This window comes from Sylvia atricapilla, chromosome 5, assembly GCF_009819655.1.
Source record: "Sylvia atricapilla isolate bSylAtr1 chromosome 5, bSylAtr1.pri, whole genome shotgun sequence".
Lineage (NCBI taxonomy): Eukaryota > Metazoa > Chordata > Aves > Passeriformes > Sylviidae > Sylvia > Sylvia atricapilla.
Window position 1 is genome coordinate 29,261,219 of NC_089144.1, and position 17,501 is coordinate 29,278,719.

General features: G+C 38.1%; 1 protein-coding gene across 1 annotated transcript; it reads left to right on the plus strand.

Moving 5' to 3' along the window:
- The first annotated feature begins 2,666 nt into the window (after positions 1–2,666).
- Positions 2,667–16,822, plus strand: IRAK4 (interleukin 1 receptor associated kinase 4). The gene is given in 15 exon segments (XM_066319055.1): positions 2,667–2,705; positions 2,707–2,751; positions 2,753–2,785; positions 2,787–2,839; positions 3,913–4,055; positions 4,353–4,463; positions 4,466–4,564; positions 5,286–5,446; positions 6,119–6,183; positions 6,433–6,547; positions 9,232–9,341; positions 12,309–12,492; positions 13,299–13,361; positions 14,969–15,127; positions 15,235–16,822. Coding segments are annotated over 15 exon segments (1,404 nt in total). The 5' UTR covers positions 2,667–2,675; the 3' UTR covers positions 15,268–16,822.
- Positions 16,823–17,501: the final 679 nt, after the last annotated feature.

The following is a 17,501-nucleotide window of genomic DNA, read 5'->3' on the forward strand; positions in this document are numbered from 1 at the left end:
TGATAACTCTGAAGCACTGTCAGGAAAGAGAAATGACAATATCTGGGACATCCCTGAAAGTGTAAGAAGTAGCATATTTCCAGCCAGATTCAAGAGGCCAGAGTGTGGTCCACATGACGTTGGAGTTTTCATTTCCCTTCTACCTGGATGATTCACTTCAATACCCATCAGTGCTTAAAATGTTGAATCACTCTATGTGACCACAGAAAGCTACAAAAGTCCTATTTCTCATTTTTCTTCCTTTGCTTCACAGTGTTTTGCTTCCTGCCTTCTGGAATTTCCTTATATAAATTTGAGCTCAGGGGATTTCCTCTCCAATTACTTTTACAAGAGCTGTTCCTAGGCCGTCCTCACTTTTCCCCTTCCTGGACACACTGCTGCCTATTATGACACTGCACTTTTGACCTGCAATCCCTGGACTGTTTTGTTTTGTTTGTGTGGTTTGTTTTTGGGGGTTTTTGGTTTTGGGGTTTTGTTTGTTTGTTTGTTGGCCTCTCTCTTTTTCTTTTTCTTTTTCTTTTTCTTTTTCTTTTCTTTTCTTTTTCTTTTCTTTTCTTTTTCTTTTTCTTTTTCTTTTTCTTTTTCTTTTTTTCTTTTCTTTTCTTTTTTTCTTTTTCTTTTCCTTTTTCTTTTCCTTTTCTTTTCTTTTCCTTTTTTTCTTTTCTTTTCTTCCTTCTTTGTGTTAGAAAAGGAGATTTCTAGCTGATTTCTTATATCATCTGGTTTCTGAGAAGCTCCTAAATAATATTGCAGATTTCTCCAACACCTTTGGTTCCCTGAATATAACTCAGATTAGAGCTGCACAAACCAGAGAGAAGGGAAGTCCCTGCTTATTGGATCCTTGCCCCAGCTGAGAGGCTCCTACTCGTCAGCCATCTCCCGACTGGGAACCTCCAGCCCAGTGCCCCTGTACACTGCGAGCTCCCCTAGTTATGGCCAGACCTTTGAAAGCCTGAGGTTCAGATACCTCATCCATCACATAGGTCAAACTCAGCCAGAGCTCAGATGAAGAAGTCTTTAAGTTGATTTTTAAAGAACAAACAAATCTCCAGTGTGATCTGAGGGCAGGGAGGATGCTCTTAGAGCCTGACCCTTGGCTTTGCTGCTCAGCGGAGGTTTGAGAGTGCTGAGGCAGTTAAATACATTGAAGCCATCACCATGCTTCTCATCTCACAAATGCTTGAAAAACATGACAAAGATTAAAAGTTTTAAAGCAGGATGAAGGTTTATTCAATTTAACTTGAATCATTCCTAACTAACTTCATTGATTTTAAGGCTGGAGTATTCCTGAAAGTTTTCAAGGCATTTTTAGAGCTTTGGGGAGCTATAGGGACAATATACTGAGAAAGTACAGTAAAGCAAGCTGCGAGGAATTGGGAAGGTGACAAGACTTATAGCATTTTTGGACCATGTTCCAGGTACTTGGCACTATACTCAAGCCATAATAAAGTATCCCACAAAAGGGGAAGATGGTAGCATTTACCTGATAAAGAAATGGGGAAAGGTATTAGTATTGTTACTACTATATCTCTGAGCTCAGAGCCCTTCTCTTGGCCCCAAGGGAAGCAAGGGATTTCATCCATGTGGGTTTAACTCTTATAAGCTGTTACAATCTCTCATGAATTATGGGACATGAAACAACAGTGGACAAATATATCCAGATAATGCACACATATTTTAAGTTTTTCCTCCGTTCCATAAAAACAGAAATAGCAGTTTCTTTAACCATTTTAAGAACTATCATTGACTGGGCTCTTTGTGAAGCCAAGTGTGCATATACTTGTCTTGGCATATGGAAAATGATGGGATGTGCATAAGATTTCATGTTCTTAGCATGTTTCCCTGTGCACCCCACTGGAACACTTGTAGGTCTCTAGAATCAAATGTCCAGGGGACAGGAGGAGGTTTTGGGGACCCCCCTTGCCCTCCTGCTGTGCAGTCAGGGAGTTGGTGCGAGGGCACCAACTTTTGCTACAAAAAAGGCGGGGAGGGAGGCTGAGAGGCAGGGACGGACGGACGGACGGACGGACGGACGGACGGATGGAAGGGAGCGAGGCAGGGCCACACAGAGACGGGAGCCCCGCGGGTCCCGAAAGCTGCCGCCAGGGGGCGGCCAAGGCCTCCTCCGCCCCCTCCTCCCATCAAAGCGGCCCGAGGACGTTACCAAGTTCCCCAGGGCCGGGGGGAAAGACAACGAGGCAACGAGCCCCCCCTCCTCAGGGCCGGACATGGGACGTGCTGAGGGCGGGGCCTCTTTCGGCCGCCTCTGGGGGGCCAGTGAGAGAGCACTTTCCGCTGTGTCACGCACCGCGCCGGTGACGTCACGGCCCCGGGGCTGGGCCCCGCCCCCTTAAAGGGGAAGCTGTAAAGGCGGAGGGGAAGCAGCGCGACGGTACCGCCCCATGGGAAGCGGGGCTCGCGGCCGGGGATCGCCAGGAAGGGACGGTGAGGCGTGAGGGGAGCCCGGGTGGCCCCCGCCGCCGGCTGCGGGGTGCAGGGGGCGCTCGGAGTCGGGCAGTGATGGGCGAGAGCTGCGCCGCTGGGGGCGGGCCCCGCCGGGCCGGGGGCGGCTGTCGGAGCCGTGAGGCCGGGGGCCGGCTGTGGCGGCCTCGCTGGGAGGGGCGCTTCCCCGGCGAGCCGCACGGGTAACCGGGGTGTCCAACCAGGAGCGGAGGATGGGCGATCCCGTGACGGATTCCACGCACCGTCCGCTGCCTGAGCTACGGGCTGGTGAGGCGGCTGGCAGAGTTCCATCGACCCGCAGGAAGGGTGGAAGAAACTTGCTTGTGGATATAACCAACCCGTCCGGCGAAAGCAGATACAGCCAAATGCATATCAGGTCCTACCTTAAACTCCCGTAACGTAAACTCGTGCATTTCCCATTCAACATAAATACCTTGTTAATCCCGTGTTCAATGCCTTTACTGTAACTTGCTGCACTTTGTGTGCCGGTGGACACTTGGTCTTACAGTCCCGTTTCCTTAGGGAACGCAAGGTAATTACTCCTAATTGTTCTGCAGCCCAGCTTTAAAGCATAGCCTCAGAAAATTGACTAAAAGAAATTAGAATTAATTATAGCTACAGACATAGGTAATTTTAGCAATACAGCACGGGCTGCATAACTTTCTGTACCCTAAAGACTGGTAGCATTGATGTCATTGTGCCCAAGAGGCAGCTGGGCTGTAACTCGTAATTCACTGTTTCCAAGAAAATGCCCAACAAATGTGGGGAGCCCGAGGTCTAGAACTAACAAGTTTACTTGAGAAGTAATGCTTACAGTATTTTGTGATTACTCATTGCTTGAAGGGCTTGTTGAATCCTTATTGAAGATGTTTCAAAGACTATGAGAGTTTTAGATGCTGTATATATTGTCCTGGGTTTCCTGACTTTTTTAATGGTGGTATTAAATCTTTGGTTTTCCTTTCAATAGTAGTATTAAATCAGACAGAAAATGGATCTCATTTCATCTTAATGCCCACTCAAAATATTCAAAACAGAGTGTGAATTCTAAATGGATGCAACCAGGTTTTTTTTGCCATTTGATCTGGGTCTGACTTTCTCCTCGTAACACTTCTTCTCTGTTATCCAAGGTGCTAATATATTATGAATCCTGGACAAACACTGAGCCATGTATACGTGTATTTCCCCATAATTTTTTTTTTTCTTTCCCATTTTTGCATGTTTTTTCTTTTTCCCCTGACTTTACATGTGTTTAGGTTTTTTTTGGCTGTTTTTTTTTTTTTTTTTTGCCAAATGTTTTGTGATTTTTTTTTTGTCAGTGCATGAGATTTTTTTTTTTTTTCGAGTGGATTTTTTTGGTATTTGCCTTATGTTTATTCCCTCTTTTTCCCTTCATGCTTTTTCTTTTCTTTTTTTTGTATATTGTGGCCTGCCTTAACTTATCTTTTAAAGGAGATTTGAGGCATTTGTACAAATGGGAAAGCCCCCGTGTGAATTGCTTTATGACTGGGGAACCACAAACTGTACCGTTGCTGATCTTGTGGATCTGCTGATTAGGAATCAGTTCTTAGCACCAGCAAGCCTTTTGCTTCCAGGTAACTATGACTCTTATACATATTGTACTGTGTTCTCAGTTTCTAAGATGCTGAAAATCAGAAAGGATTAGGTTAAAATAACCCAAAGTGAATATATTTTCTACTTTTTATCACTTGTAATAAAATCTTAAATAAGAATTTCAAGTTGCAGTACGAGTGCTGGAGTTTACACATGGTGGAAGAATATAACCCGGTGACAGTTACATGTCTCCTAATTTCGAAAGTACTGGCATTAATATTATTTAGGTTTTTTGGTTCCTAATGTAGTTAACACTTTTTCCCAAATTCCCTTTTCAGAAGCTGTAAGGATGCCACAAGAAGTTACATTGCCTCTTTCTTCGCAGGAAACCTTGCCTATACATGAGAAACAACTACCTGTACAGGAAAAAGAAGTGGCATCTGTAAAGCCTGTTTAGCTCAGAGTACTGAGAGCAGCATTCACATTCTTTCCTACTTAAGTGAAGAAAACAGCAGCTCACAGTCCACTAACCAGGTAGACATTTACTTTGGTAGAATTCAGTTTTATATTTTTGCTCATCTGTCCTTCACCCCATGTGAAATAAATATACCAGTGCATGAGAGTGATGACTCTATTCCTATTCTAGTACATCTGTGGGAAACAGCATCTTGCCAATAAGATACCTACTTTGAGGGAAACTTAACTGTTAATTAAATTGCAAATTCTCTTTTTTCCACCACATAATCCTTTTGCCATTTTCAATACTTATTTTATAGACTGTCAATATCTCATGCTTTAAAACTAGATTTTATATGTCAGAAATTACTAAGAATACTGGAGAAAAAATGACTGAAGAGGGCATTTTAGGAAAGTGTGTGGTTGGTCTATTCCTTCCTAAAGGTCCACTTTTGGGTTGTTGCCAGAAACATGAATGTAACCTTGGTGTATTTCTTATATATAAGGCAGTGTGACTCTCTCTGTTATCTGCTCCACGTTTAATTTCTACTACCTGTATTAAAAGTATGAATAAAAACCACAATCAGATGCATGCTACAGTGCTAGTTGTGAAGAAAATTATGCATAGGCAATTATATAGTGCTTGTCCTGCCTTCCCTTTTGAGTTTCTGGTATCTTCATCACAGAGCTGGAAGTAGGGCTCCACTGTGTCAGGTTTTGTGGGGTAGCAAGTTTGTGTCTTAAGAGAACTGTAACAGAAAACATGGTTCCTTAAGTGTAAACATAGTTTTGTGCTAAATGTCGATGTCTTTCAGATTTCCAGAATTTTTTGTTTCATGACCTGGAAAGTATTACAAATAATTTTGATGCCCGACCAGAATCAGCTGGAGGTAATAAACTGGGAGAAGGTGGCTTTGGCATTGTGTTCAAAGGCTACATCAATGGCAAAAACGTGGCTGTCAAGAAGCTCATTGCTGTGAGTTGTCCTGGGAATTTTTCATTTTAATGACTGTACTTTATAGTATAGGCTCGTTAGCTTGTTATGTGTGTGAAGTGTTGAATGATACATTTAAAAAAATGTTGTCACCATGTGACCATGTTAGTTGGATTAAGAAATTTATCCTTAGTCCCATCAGAGTTGTGAGTCAGCACAGTCACAGAAGCTAATTCCTGCCTTCTCTGTGGCTCCCCTTTGAGGGGCTAAGCAAGTTGTTAGGAAGAGCAGAGTGCTTTCTCAGTTGTTTTCCCCTCACCCTCAAGAAGTGCCAGAAGAGAAGGGGTCCTAAGGAGGCATCCATTTCAGATTAAAATGATTGAGATTCACAAGCTAAATAGGTACTGTCACAGAATTTTAGTCTTCATAACCATTGTTTTGTGTGAATATTGAATTTTGTAAATAAGTGTTATTAGGGGGCAACTGCAGTGAATGGAGTAAGCTGATGTCTGCTGAAACTAGATCCATTTATGCAATTATACTGTGTTCCAAGGAATTTAAAGTCATGTCCTGATACTTTATTTTAAACTGAGTGGAAGGTGTATTGTGAGAAGTTAACTAAGAAAGACTTACAATTCTTTTCTTTTTATTTAAATGAACAACTGTGCATTTTGTTATGACCAATGAAGTTAATGTCAAATACTTTTTCTATAGATGGTCGATGTTAGTGTTCAGGACTTGAAACAGCAGTTTGAGCAAGAAATAAACCTAATGGCAAAGTGAGTACATCCTTATAAAATTTTGTCTTTCTGACATAGTGGTTTGCATGTTAACTGAAAAGTTTCTTATACAGCACAATCACATTTGTTTTGTTTTTAAAGCATCACCACACAAACCTGGCTTTGTGCAATAGTGGTGAAACAAGTGATAAGGAATCAAGTTCCCTCTGCCTTGTGTTTTCCTCAGATGTTGAGGGTCTGTCAGAGCACACGTGAACAGATTTTTTTTGTTTGTTTGTTTTGCTATAGATGTCAGCATGAAAATTTAGTAGAATTACTTGGTTTCTCAAGTGATGGTGCTCAGCCATGTCTGGTGTATGAATACATGCCCAATGGTTCATTGCTTGACAGACTTGCTTGTCTGGTAAGTGAAATCTTTCCTAGCTTCTAATTGCCTTACTTTGCTAATGTATAGGAATCTGTGGAATGTCTTTCAAATGAGACTGAACTGTGATGGCCAAATGATGTTTTGACTACTTTCTTCTTCTGTTCTAGTAGCAGGTATTCTTCCAATAAGATTTTACACAAACATTTTAGATAGATTGAAGTCAAATCAGGCTGACAGTACAACGTCATGTACTGGGACCTGAACCATCACAGAAGCTTGGGCTGACTATGCCTGTGTGGGGCAGTGCAGAGGGTGCTGCAGTCTTGTTCCCAGTTCTGATGTTGGCATGTTCTCTGCTGGTTCCTGAGATTCTGCACTGTGAAATTGACCTGGTGATAGTGGTTATAATACAATGTTCATAGTCTGCTTATCTCTTTCTGAAGTACCTAAGTAAATGTGAATTTAATTTGTAAAAAATATTTTTTTGTGTAAATGCTTCTGATTTAATTAAATGGTGTGTCTACTAGGCCTGGCCTTAAGTAAAGTATAAGTTGTTTTGGTTTGGTGAGTCAACTCTGTGCATCAAGGACACTCCGTCCAATAGTAAGCCAGACTTAGGTAGTAGATTAGTGTCTGTGTTAGTTTGTTGAAGGAGTTCAAAAAATCTGCTTTATACTAAGCAATTGCAGCTTCTGAGGTTGTAATCTGGTGAACATTTTAAATTGGTGCTACTTCAACCACCCATGTCCCCAGACCTAAAATGTTGGGCTTGCTTTTTTTTCCACACTTGTTGTAGACGATGCAAGTTTTAACAGGAAAGTTTTACAGAAATAAATGCTTAGCAGAAGGCTCTTTAGAAATGAAAGCTGGTTTTGATATAGAAGAATAAAAGAAGCTTCAAGCTAAAAACTGCTATAGTAACAGTTACTGGATAACCCAAGAAAGCAAAGGTTAAGTCTGACTGAAAGGAGGTTTTTCGGCTAGAGCAAAGGTATGTTTGACCACAAAGATGTTTTTACCAAGTAAAGACAATTCCCAAGAAAAGCAAGGGATACCGTAGGTAAACAGACATGCTGATGGAGCACATAGAGAAAAGATTTAGGAATTTTCCACTGCAAGAAAACAGAAAAACAACTTGAAGCTGAAACTGTAACATACTAACTTTTGTGATTGGGTAATACTAACTATTGTATGGTAATGATAATAGCTAGGCTAGGTTAGAAGGTATGGTAAAGGTATAGTGATAAAGGTAAAGGATGCTCATTGGTTGTATGTATTAAGATGCTCTGTAAAGAAAACTATATAATGCATTGTAACCAGAACTAAAGTGGCTTCAGGTGTCACCTATAAGCTGATGCTGACAGTTATAGGCTTGGCTCTGGCACCCATGACCCAGGACTGCTGTTACACCATCTATGCAATAAACAGCATTTGAAAGAGCCTGATGCCCCAACATCCTTCTGAGATCATCTTCGTCTACGGCATCCTCTGGTTCTACTAGCATCTATGAGTTGGAGAAAGATCTGGATTAGGGACATGACCAGGCTGATAAAATAATACTTGGTGAAAAAAAGATTTAATTTTCACCTTGAGACATTTCCTTTTTAAGGCTATACAAACACTTCTGCTTCAGTGGGAAAGAAGTTCTATGATGAGAATGAGTATGAGTGCTTGGGGAAAGGAGTAGCTCTGTTTGCACTGCTGTCTCAGTTTAGATTGATTCATTTGCTTGCATACACTGCTACACATGCAATTATTTTGTTTTTTTAAACTGAATCAGTGCGGAAGAGAGACTAAGTGTTTCCTAAAGACAGTGCAAGTTTATCTGTAGAAATGAGGAGTGCTTAACAAGTATGTATATGAAAACATTGATCTGTGTTACTGGTCATTATCATCAAGTGAGCTTAAAAGATTGGGAATTATTGAAAGCTAAAGGAGAAATAACTGAGTCCTTTACAAGGAAGAGACAAATTTATGATGTAAATCAAGGAATCTAAATACAAATCTATAAAGTAGAAAGAATCTTTTTCAAATAAGATGAGAGGTGAGTGATATACTTACTTGAATATATGTTCATGCTGATAACTTCATTTTTTGACATTTTTGACACTCTTGCTTGTGTCATCTTTGTGTCTGGATGTTGAGCAGGCAAGGGAGGTGGTAGAGGTGAGATACTGTAATCCACTTCCCTTGGCCACTGACAAGATTAAGAACTGGTTTTGAAATGTAGATGTCCTTACTTCGAAGGTTTAGTTAGTAGCATGAATAAAGCTAAGCTCTCAAGAAATCCAAAAACACTGGAAGGTTGACTTCCTGTTGATAGGAAAATCTGTGGATTGCTTTGAATTATTTTCTTTGGGGTGAAGGCTCTGGTATCAGTGTCAGTATGAAGTAGGAGTTGCAGTAGATACAGACAGGTCTTTGCAGAGCAGCTGGTCTTGGAAGGTCAGAGTCAAACATTAACCAAGAACGCTTTTTGTGGCTGGCAACTTAATCTAAGGCAAAATGCACGGAAAGAACATAATGTGACAAAGGCATGCATTTCTGTCCAAGTTAATTAAGAAATGTATTCTGGTAGTGTTTTTAATCATCTACTTAAAACCAATAAAACATAGCAAGAAGTCACTTCTGGATTGTGGGGGTTTTGTGTGTTTGTTTTGATTTATGTGAGTGTATGTATATCTAAGATTTTTACTTGCCTTCCTCTCTTCTTAATCAAGGATGAAACTCCACCAATTCCTTGGAATATGAGGTGTAAAATTGTTCAAGGTACAGCAAATGGCATCAACTTCTTGCATGAAAATAATCATATTCACAGAGATATTAAAAGGTAAACAATGCAGACTATTGCTGGCTGCATTTTCACTTTTTCTTTTTCATCTTTCCCCTGTTAAAGTCATTTTAGAGAGACCATACTGCAAAAAGCATTACTTCAGTCAAGGGCACAATCTTCTGCAGGTGACATCCATCACCACAATCTTGTCTGTGCCACAAGGGCATGACCACTACAGGCTTCTAAAGATAATTATGAGGCTAGGATCATAGAATTGCTTAGAGTGGAAAAAACCTTTAGGCTCATCAATGGTTAAGTCTGACCGTTAACCCAGGCACTGCCATGTCGCCAGGTGCCCACATCTACATGTCTTTTAAATATCTCCAGGGCTGGTGACTCCGCCACTTTCCTGGGCAGCCTCTTTCACAGCTTCACTTGTTGAAGAAATTTTTCCTAACATTTAATTTAAACCTCCTATGGCACAATTTGAGGCCATTTATTCTTGTCCTGTTGCTTGCTACTTGGGAGAGGAGACTGACCCCCACCTGACTCCAACTTCCTATCAGGCAATTGTAGCAAGTCTTCCCTGAGGCTCCTTTTCTGCCAGCTTCCTCAGCTACTGGACAGCTTTCTAGCCATGAGAGTTTTGCATTGTAATTGCAATTTGTGTTATAAATGTAACATGTAAGTTGTAATTTGTAACATAATCTGTTACTTTCAAATGACTATTTGAATGCCATGAGAACACACAAAGTTCTGTACTTTTAACAGTTGCTTCTAATGAAGCTGTTGTTGAAGAACAATTAATTTTTAAACAGGGAATTTTTCAGATAAAACCACACCTTTTTTTGTTCTTCCTTTTCCTAGAACACTTCTTCAGAGTGTCTTCTTTGATTTGCTCATATTTTTTTATAAATACAGTAAAATTACTTCAGCCATGTTCATGAAGTTCAGGGTTCTTCAATGATAATGAATGTTAATTGTTTGTTATACCAATTTTTTACTACGGATATCAGAACTCAGAAAAGGTGAGGGGTTTGTTGTAGAGTTTGGTTGGCTTCTAATGGTGGTTTTGATGTTTGTTTTCCTGTTCCTGCTACAGTTTATTATATTGTATTTTTTAAAAAGCCACCCACATCTTTGAAGAAAATCTCCAAATGCCTTACTCCTTCAGAGGGTTAAGAAGAAGCAACTGATCAATTGGATGTTATGGATGATTTTTCAGTATCTATCTGGCTTCTAGCAACTGCTGAATATAGGGAACTTCAGTTTTGTGACCTTTCAGCTTGTGGGGAACAAGCTTTTGCTTCAGCTGCCTCGTGTGTGCTTGCTGCTTTGACAGTTCATTTCTTCTTTCTTCCCTGCTTAAGCCTCTGGAGAAGTGTAATGACTGGAAGGGATGCACTTTTTTACCTTACACTGCCTCTGCCCTTCTAACTGCTGTGAGTTGATCATATTAGAGAATTGGGGTTTTGGGTTTTTGTGTTTGGATATCATTTTGCAACTTGCTGTGTAAATAGTTCAATAGATTAGAATGGTAATATTAATAGTGCTGCCACTCCCAGATAACACTTAGATGAAGAGACATCTAAGATTAACTTAAGTCTTCATTTTGCTGTGACATCTAGGGGCCATTCATAAATACAACTAGAACAGCTTCTCTAGGCTAGAGGGGACATGATTTAATCGGTGTTCTCACAATTGTTCATAGTTTTTTGGATTTGTTATGCCCAGGAAATAGTTCAGTTCTCTTTTGAAGCTTGAAAGTTGCAGTAAAATTTGCATTTGTTGTGCTCTTTGTGGTATATCCCAAAAAAATGACCGCTCTTTGGACTTGACTCAAGTTGATAAGAAACTGAAATTTATGAAGTTGTGATCCTGTTCTCTCTTTTTTTTTTTTTTTTTTTTTTTTTTTTTTAAAGAAGTTGAGCTTTAAACAGGAGACCAGTTGGTGGATGATGCCTTGACAAGTGTTTGGCCTTTTGTAGTGGTCATCTATCTAGCATTATTTACAGAAGTTCTAACATCAAGTGATCCATTGTAACTCAGAGCTGTGTTAATTTTGTTCAGGTTTGCTAAACAAGAAGGGGAAGTTAGAAATAGAATTTTCTAGTAAGTGTTATATGTTGTATCAGGCTATTGTGGCTTTCTTACAGTTCCATTAAAGAGATCAGAAACTGAGGATTTCATAAATATTAAATCAAGTTATTTTAAAATGGTTCTAAGTGGTATAACTTTAAAACCCAGTAGATTTCTGCTGTAATTCATCCCACTGAGTATTTTATGAAAGCATCAAGGACTTTGAGTTGGGTCTCATTTACCAGGGTTGCTCTTTTTTAAGGAAAATAAAAGCTGGAGGTCAAGTGAAAACATGGCACATATAGTATTCTAGCAGTAATAAGTAATAAACCAGTAATAATTTCCTGGTTTTCTTTCAAGACAATAATAAGAGTGTTATTATTCATTTGGCACATGAATTTGTCATAGTTGACATAGTATTAGATAATAGGTATAAAAAAACCTGCTTTTGTTAATTCTGAGCATAGATTTAGACTATAATAATTAAACTACGATCCACTAGAAGCTGATCAGAGCTAAGTGTTCTCTATTTCCCTCTTAAAGCCAAACCATAAATGTAATATAACTGGTCTGTTTTAAGAAAGTTTTGTATTTCTAAGGTTGGGGGGTAGGAGGAGTGTCTAGGTTTTTTCCTTGTGGTTTTTTTTGCCTTTTTTTGCCATGCGAGCATGCACACACAAGAAAAAACATGGATGGATCTTGCAGTCAGTTCTTCATTTATTTAGAGGAATGAATTTTGAAATTGAGCGATTTTCAACAAAACTAAATTTACCTAACTTGTTTTATGAATAATGTGTAAATATCTTGGCTTTCAAGATAGATAGTCAAAATAGTTTACATTTGGTTAATGAAGAATTATTAGTCTGTCATAAAACATATTTGCTGTACTGTTTGTAAAATTTGCTTTTCTTTCTTGTTTTTTCCCCTCCCTCCCCTTTTCACCAGTGCAAATATCTTATTAACTGATACATATGTGCCCAAAATTTCCGACTTTGGCCTTGCAAGGGCATCTGTAACATTCACACAGACAATCATGACTGAAAGAATTGTTGGAACAGCAGCCTATATGGCACCTGAAGCTCTGCGAGGAGAGATAACACCTAAATCTGATATCTTCAGTTTTGGAGTAGTAAGTAGAATGTGGGAAGCAGTATATGACAGCTTTTGTAAATGATAAAAGACAAAAAAATCAAGATTATCTGAAATGAAATGATCACTCTGGTCTGTAATTTTTCTTCTTCCCAATAGATATTTTCTTGAGATAGTGTTTCTAAACTTTGACTGTGTTAAAATCATTTGAATATGTTGATTTGCTCTGTGAAAGATCAGAGTAAAATAATATTCCAAGTTCTAGCTAAATGTGGTTTGAAGTGGTGTGGAACATTGTTTTTGCTTGCATGGTATTGAACAAAAGTATAACTCAGGCTGAAAAAGAAAATTTAAGAAAATGCTCCAAAATTATTGCGTTTTACCATATTCAGCACCAAAAATACAGTGTCCATGTTGGATTTGCCTTAGAGCTGAGTACAAAAAAGACATGAGCTTAATGTTTGGAAGTAAAATGAATCCATTCTGAATAGATCCAAGACCCTACTCATTATTGACCATTTCCTTTACAGCATTTAGTTTCATGGGAAGGTAGGCCCAACACCATGTTTGAATCATTCGGAAATCCTTCAGTCTTGCTGTGAAGGAACACCATGTAGGGTGAGAATAACTTGTGTTGAAATCTGTAAGCCACACATCTAATAACAGTTAATGCAGATAAAGGTAGGAACAAAAACAATTAACTGTATAGGAAATCTTTGGACATACACAGACAGCTTCTGAGAGTATTTGTTGGCAAGCTTGAGGTAGTGCTCCTTTTTGCAAATCATGTATGTGCTAAAGGTTATCCTGTGCTTCATTTTCTCTTCTGATTTTTCTTCCTCCTAGGTCTTACTAGAAATAATAACGGGTCTTCCTCCAGTAGATGAAAAGCGGGAGCCACAGTTGCTGGTATGTTCTTTCTGCTTTCTCCTTCCATCCCACTGCTCCAGGATCATTTTATATGAAATCATAGCCAGTAAATAGGTTGTGAGACAATCAAATTAGTCTTTAAAATATATAGTTGTTGAAAACAGCTTTTTTTTTTTTGTTAAAGTTTGTCTTAGAAGTGAGGCCAAAGCTTTTCTCTCTTGGCTGGTAGATTTGTTACGCCCTTAAGGTCATCATCTTCTAATCTGATACTGGAATTCTTTGTTTTAGTACTGCTTCTTATTGTAATGCCATTGTACTCTATTAACATACTCCCAGATACTCTGATAACTCCTTGTTCCCTGAAACATTCTGAACTGTTCATCTCTCTTGTTTCGTTATGGCTCTGTATTAGTTTCCATCTTCTTCAACATTACGAACAATTTGCAAGTACCTTATGCTTTTAACCTTAGTGAAGTCTGAAATTTAAGAGCCTTTTCTGCAGAGTGAGAGGTGGGTTGAATTTTATTTACTGTTCAGTTAGTAATTCAGTCTGCTAATTAGGAAACTAAAGTCAGAGCTCACTCTCTTGAATTAAGAACCTCACAAGATTCTTCATAATTTAGCTTTTCACATAGCTTAAAACTAAGTTCTGAACTATTTAATCCAAGGTTTTCCCTAGAATACTTTTTACATAAAGACTAATTTATTTATTAAATATGAAATAGCATTGAGGTCTGGATTGATTTATTTTTTTTTTCCCATACTGTTTAGAATGGTATAAATCACTTTCTTGCAAATCTTTAGGAATACCAGTGTAGTATTAATAGATTTTTTTTGTCCTTCTAAGCTGTATCTTCTGGAGTAGCAGAATAATTATCATGTGGAGCTTGTAAACACCTTGGAGAACTCAGGTTTTTTAAAGTGGGCTTTTTCAGAGATAGGATCTAATAAGGAATATGACTGGTACAGTTTGTCTTTGTAATGTACTTTTGGGACCATAAAGAGAATGGTCAGTGTAAGACCATACGGCATCCTTACTTCGAAAGGAAAATTTTGAGGTAGTTGAATGCTGGTCAGCAATTTTGGACTGACTCATGGAGGAAGGCAGAAGATCTGCCTCTACTCATTGCCTCTTATTTATTCATTTATGCTTCCTCAAACAGTATGTGTAATTACAGATAAACCATTTCAAGTGTGTTGGAACTGAGGATTTTTGGACTAAACCAGTCAGATTTAAAATTTGATTTTTGACTAGAAGTTTCCAGTGGATACTGCAGCCACTGAGACTGGAGACGGAATTTAGTTTGCAGACAGACATTTGTTCACAGAAAGAGCATTTATAAAAGTGATTAAAAAAATTATACCAAATTAAGCTTGCATATTTCTGGGTTATTAAGATACTTTGTTGATTGTGCCTCTTCTCTAACAGAAGAAACAATACTAGAAAACTGAGCCTTGAAGTGAGAGACAGTTAAATCTGTATGATGCAGCTTAAAAGAAATTTGCTTTATGATTTTGTGGTAATTAAACAGATATAGAATAAAAATAATTAATAAATCAATGAAAAATTATAGTTTGTTTATACTTTCACATGCTGTTCAGATACTTACAGTGTTATCTGCTTGATGTTTCAAATTCTCTTGTAGCTAGGTATAAAAGAAGAAATTGAGGATGAGGAAGCAACTATTGAGGATTATGTTGATGGAAAGATGAGTGACTGGGATGTACCTTCAATTCATAAAATGTATTCAATTGCTGATCGGTGTCTGAATGACAAAAAGTCCAGAAGGCCAGACATTAAGATGGTATGTAGTCTTTCCAATAAAAACCTTATTTTAGGAGTGTGGGTATGTGTGTCCCCTGTGTATAGTTACTATATCAGTTAATTATATTTCTGTCTGTTCTCTTCCAGGTCCAACAGCAGCTTCAAGAGATAAAAACTTGATACTGTGTTTCTTCTGATACACCAGTGTTTCTGTAATGGAGATGCCAGTACCAAATATTTAATTGCTATTTAGTGCATCATTATCAGCAGTTCTGCTTTCCAGAACTTTCTATAGACACATGTAAGGTGAGCTGTTGGCCTGTCAGTAGCTCTTTCACATATCCTTTGTCACTGGACCTTTAACATGAGAAAACTCTTTCCTGTATTAACAAATTGCAGTGCTGGTACATCATCCTCTCCTGAAGCTTTTAAAATGCATTTCCATATTATAATTGATTTGATGTTTTTTTATTTCCAATTATCTAGTATGTCTGCTGCAAAGGCATATGACTGGGCAGAATGGTTTTTCTGCAAATTGCTTTCTTGATCAGGTGTACTAGACCTTTGTCTATTGAAGACAAAACCATTTAATAGCTATAATGATACTTAATGTTGTCTTTTTGAGAAATGACAGTAGTATTACCCATTTAAAACAAGCTTCTACTTAATATTTTGCTTGAGAGTTCATATTAGTCTGAATGGTCTGGTACTGTTAGTGAATATGATTATCAAAAAGTCTTCTTGGTGTCAGTTTTAGTCAAATAAATGGTGCAAGACATTTTCAAGGTTGTTTTTTCATTTCAAGGATTCCCAAGCAAAATAGTTATCTTGCTGTGCAGATGCATTTGCACTTGCAAATGCTTTCTTACAGTGAACTATGATGAAAAACCATTTAATTTTTATTCACAGGAAGACTCTTAGCTACTTTGACTATTTTAGGAGGATTGAGTATTTTTAGTACTTTAGGATTCCATATGGATTATAAATACAAATGGTTGCTTTTCTTAAAGGGGTCAGAATAATGATGTGAAGAGCCATTCTGCATTTTACTTAGTCAAACAATTAAGCTATTTTTAATATATATATGTATATTAACTACATGCAAAAATACACTTCTAAAAGTATAAATGGAAAGCTCTTAAAAATAGAAACATTGACAGATCAAAGCAGACTAAAAATGGAATGAAAGTGACTAGTAAGATTCCAGATACTTTGGACTAAATATCTGCCATTATAAATGAAAGATGTTTTTTTCATATAAACTCACTTTGCACTTCATGAACTTTCTTAATAGCATAGGGATAAGAACACAGTCTGGCATACAGTTAAATTTGAAATTCTGTGATTAGGTGTGACTTCATTCAGGAATATATAACTCATTGTAGGAAGCATGTGATTTCTAATGTAATGATATCATTAGATTTCTGGCTATTAATTCACCTTGTATTGCCTTTTCAAACTGCTAGCTTAATTTAGAAGAAAGGATCTACCTAATGGCTTCTAGTTTTTTTGAGTTTAAATTGTAAAAAACTGTTAACATAAATAAAAGCTCTGGATTATTGCTTCTTTCTGCTATTTAAACTTAGAGCCTGGGAAATAATCATCATTTTATGTTGCTTGCATTTCTCTTAATAACATTATGGTAACCTTACTGCATGGAATAAAGCTGTACAGCTCTGAACCTGGAGAAAAAAGCTGCTGTAAAGCTAAATTAGAAAAAAAGCTGCTGAATCCATTCTTCAGTTTTAAGCATCTCCAGCTGTTATGTGAAGGTTTCTTATTAGATCACATCTGCTTTTTACTATTCCCTGGAGCTGGAATACATCCATAGTGTTGTCCAGAAGTGTGTTTGCTGTAGCAACTCCCTGGACAGCTCTGTGCACCTCCTGTATGGTGGAACATTTTTGTTCATACAACCAACTGTGATATTCTTCAGTGTGAGAAGAATCCAGCTGCAAGCATGGGTGTTCCTGCTCTATTATACTAGACCATTACTCTCGGCAGTGCTGCTCTCAGCAGTGAGGTTTTGGTAGTAGTTTTCCTCATTGAAAATGAAGCATTTTAGCTACCCTTTCATACAATTTTAAAAAATAAAAGTTTTGACTTCTTTAGTGAATGAAAATAGGAGGGGTTAACTAGGTAAAACTAGCTCACTTATGTGGCAACTATTTTTTTTTATTTTTTAGTAATACACAGGGGGCAAGGAGAAGGAACTTCCCTTTCCCACCCAATTTTTTTGAGGTCTTCATACAGTGACGTCAACATTTCTAGAGACTAAGAGAGGATAAATGTAGCCGATTTTACTTTCTTTTGTTCCCTGCAAAAACATTAAATTATGCTAGAATAACACAGTTCTTTGTGTTGTTGACAATAATAAGGCTTTCTAGGACACAGATCAGTAACTTGAGTTGTTC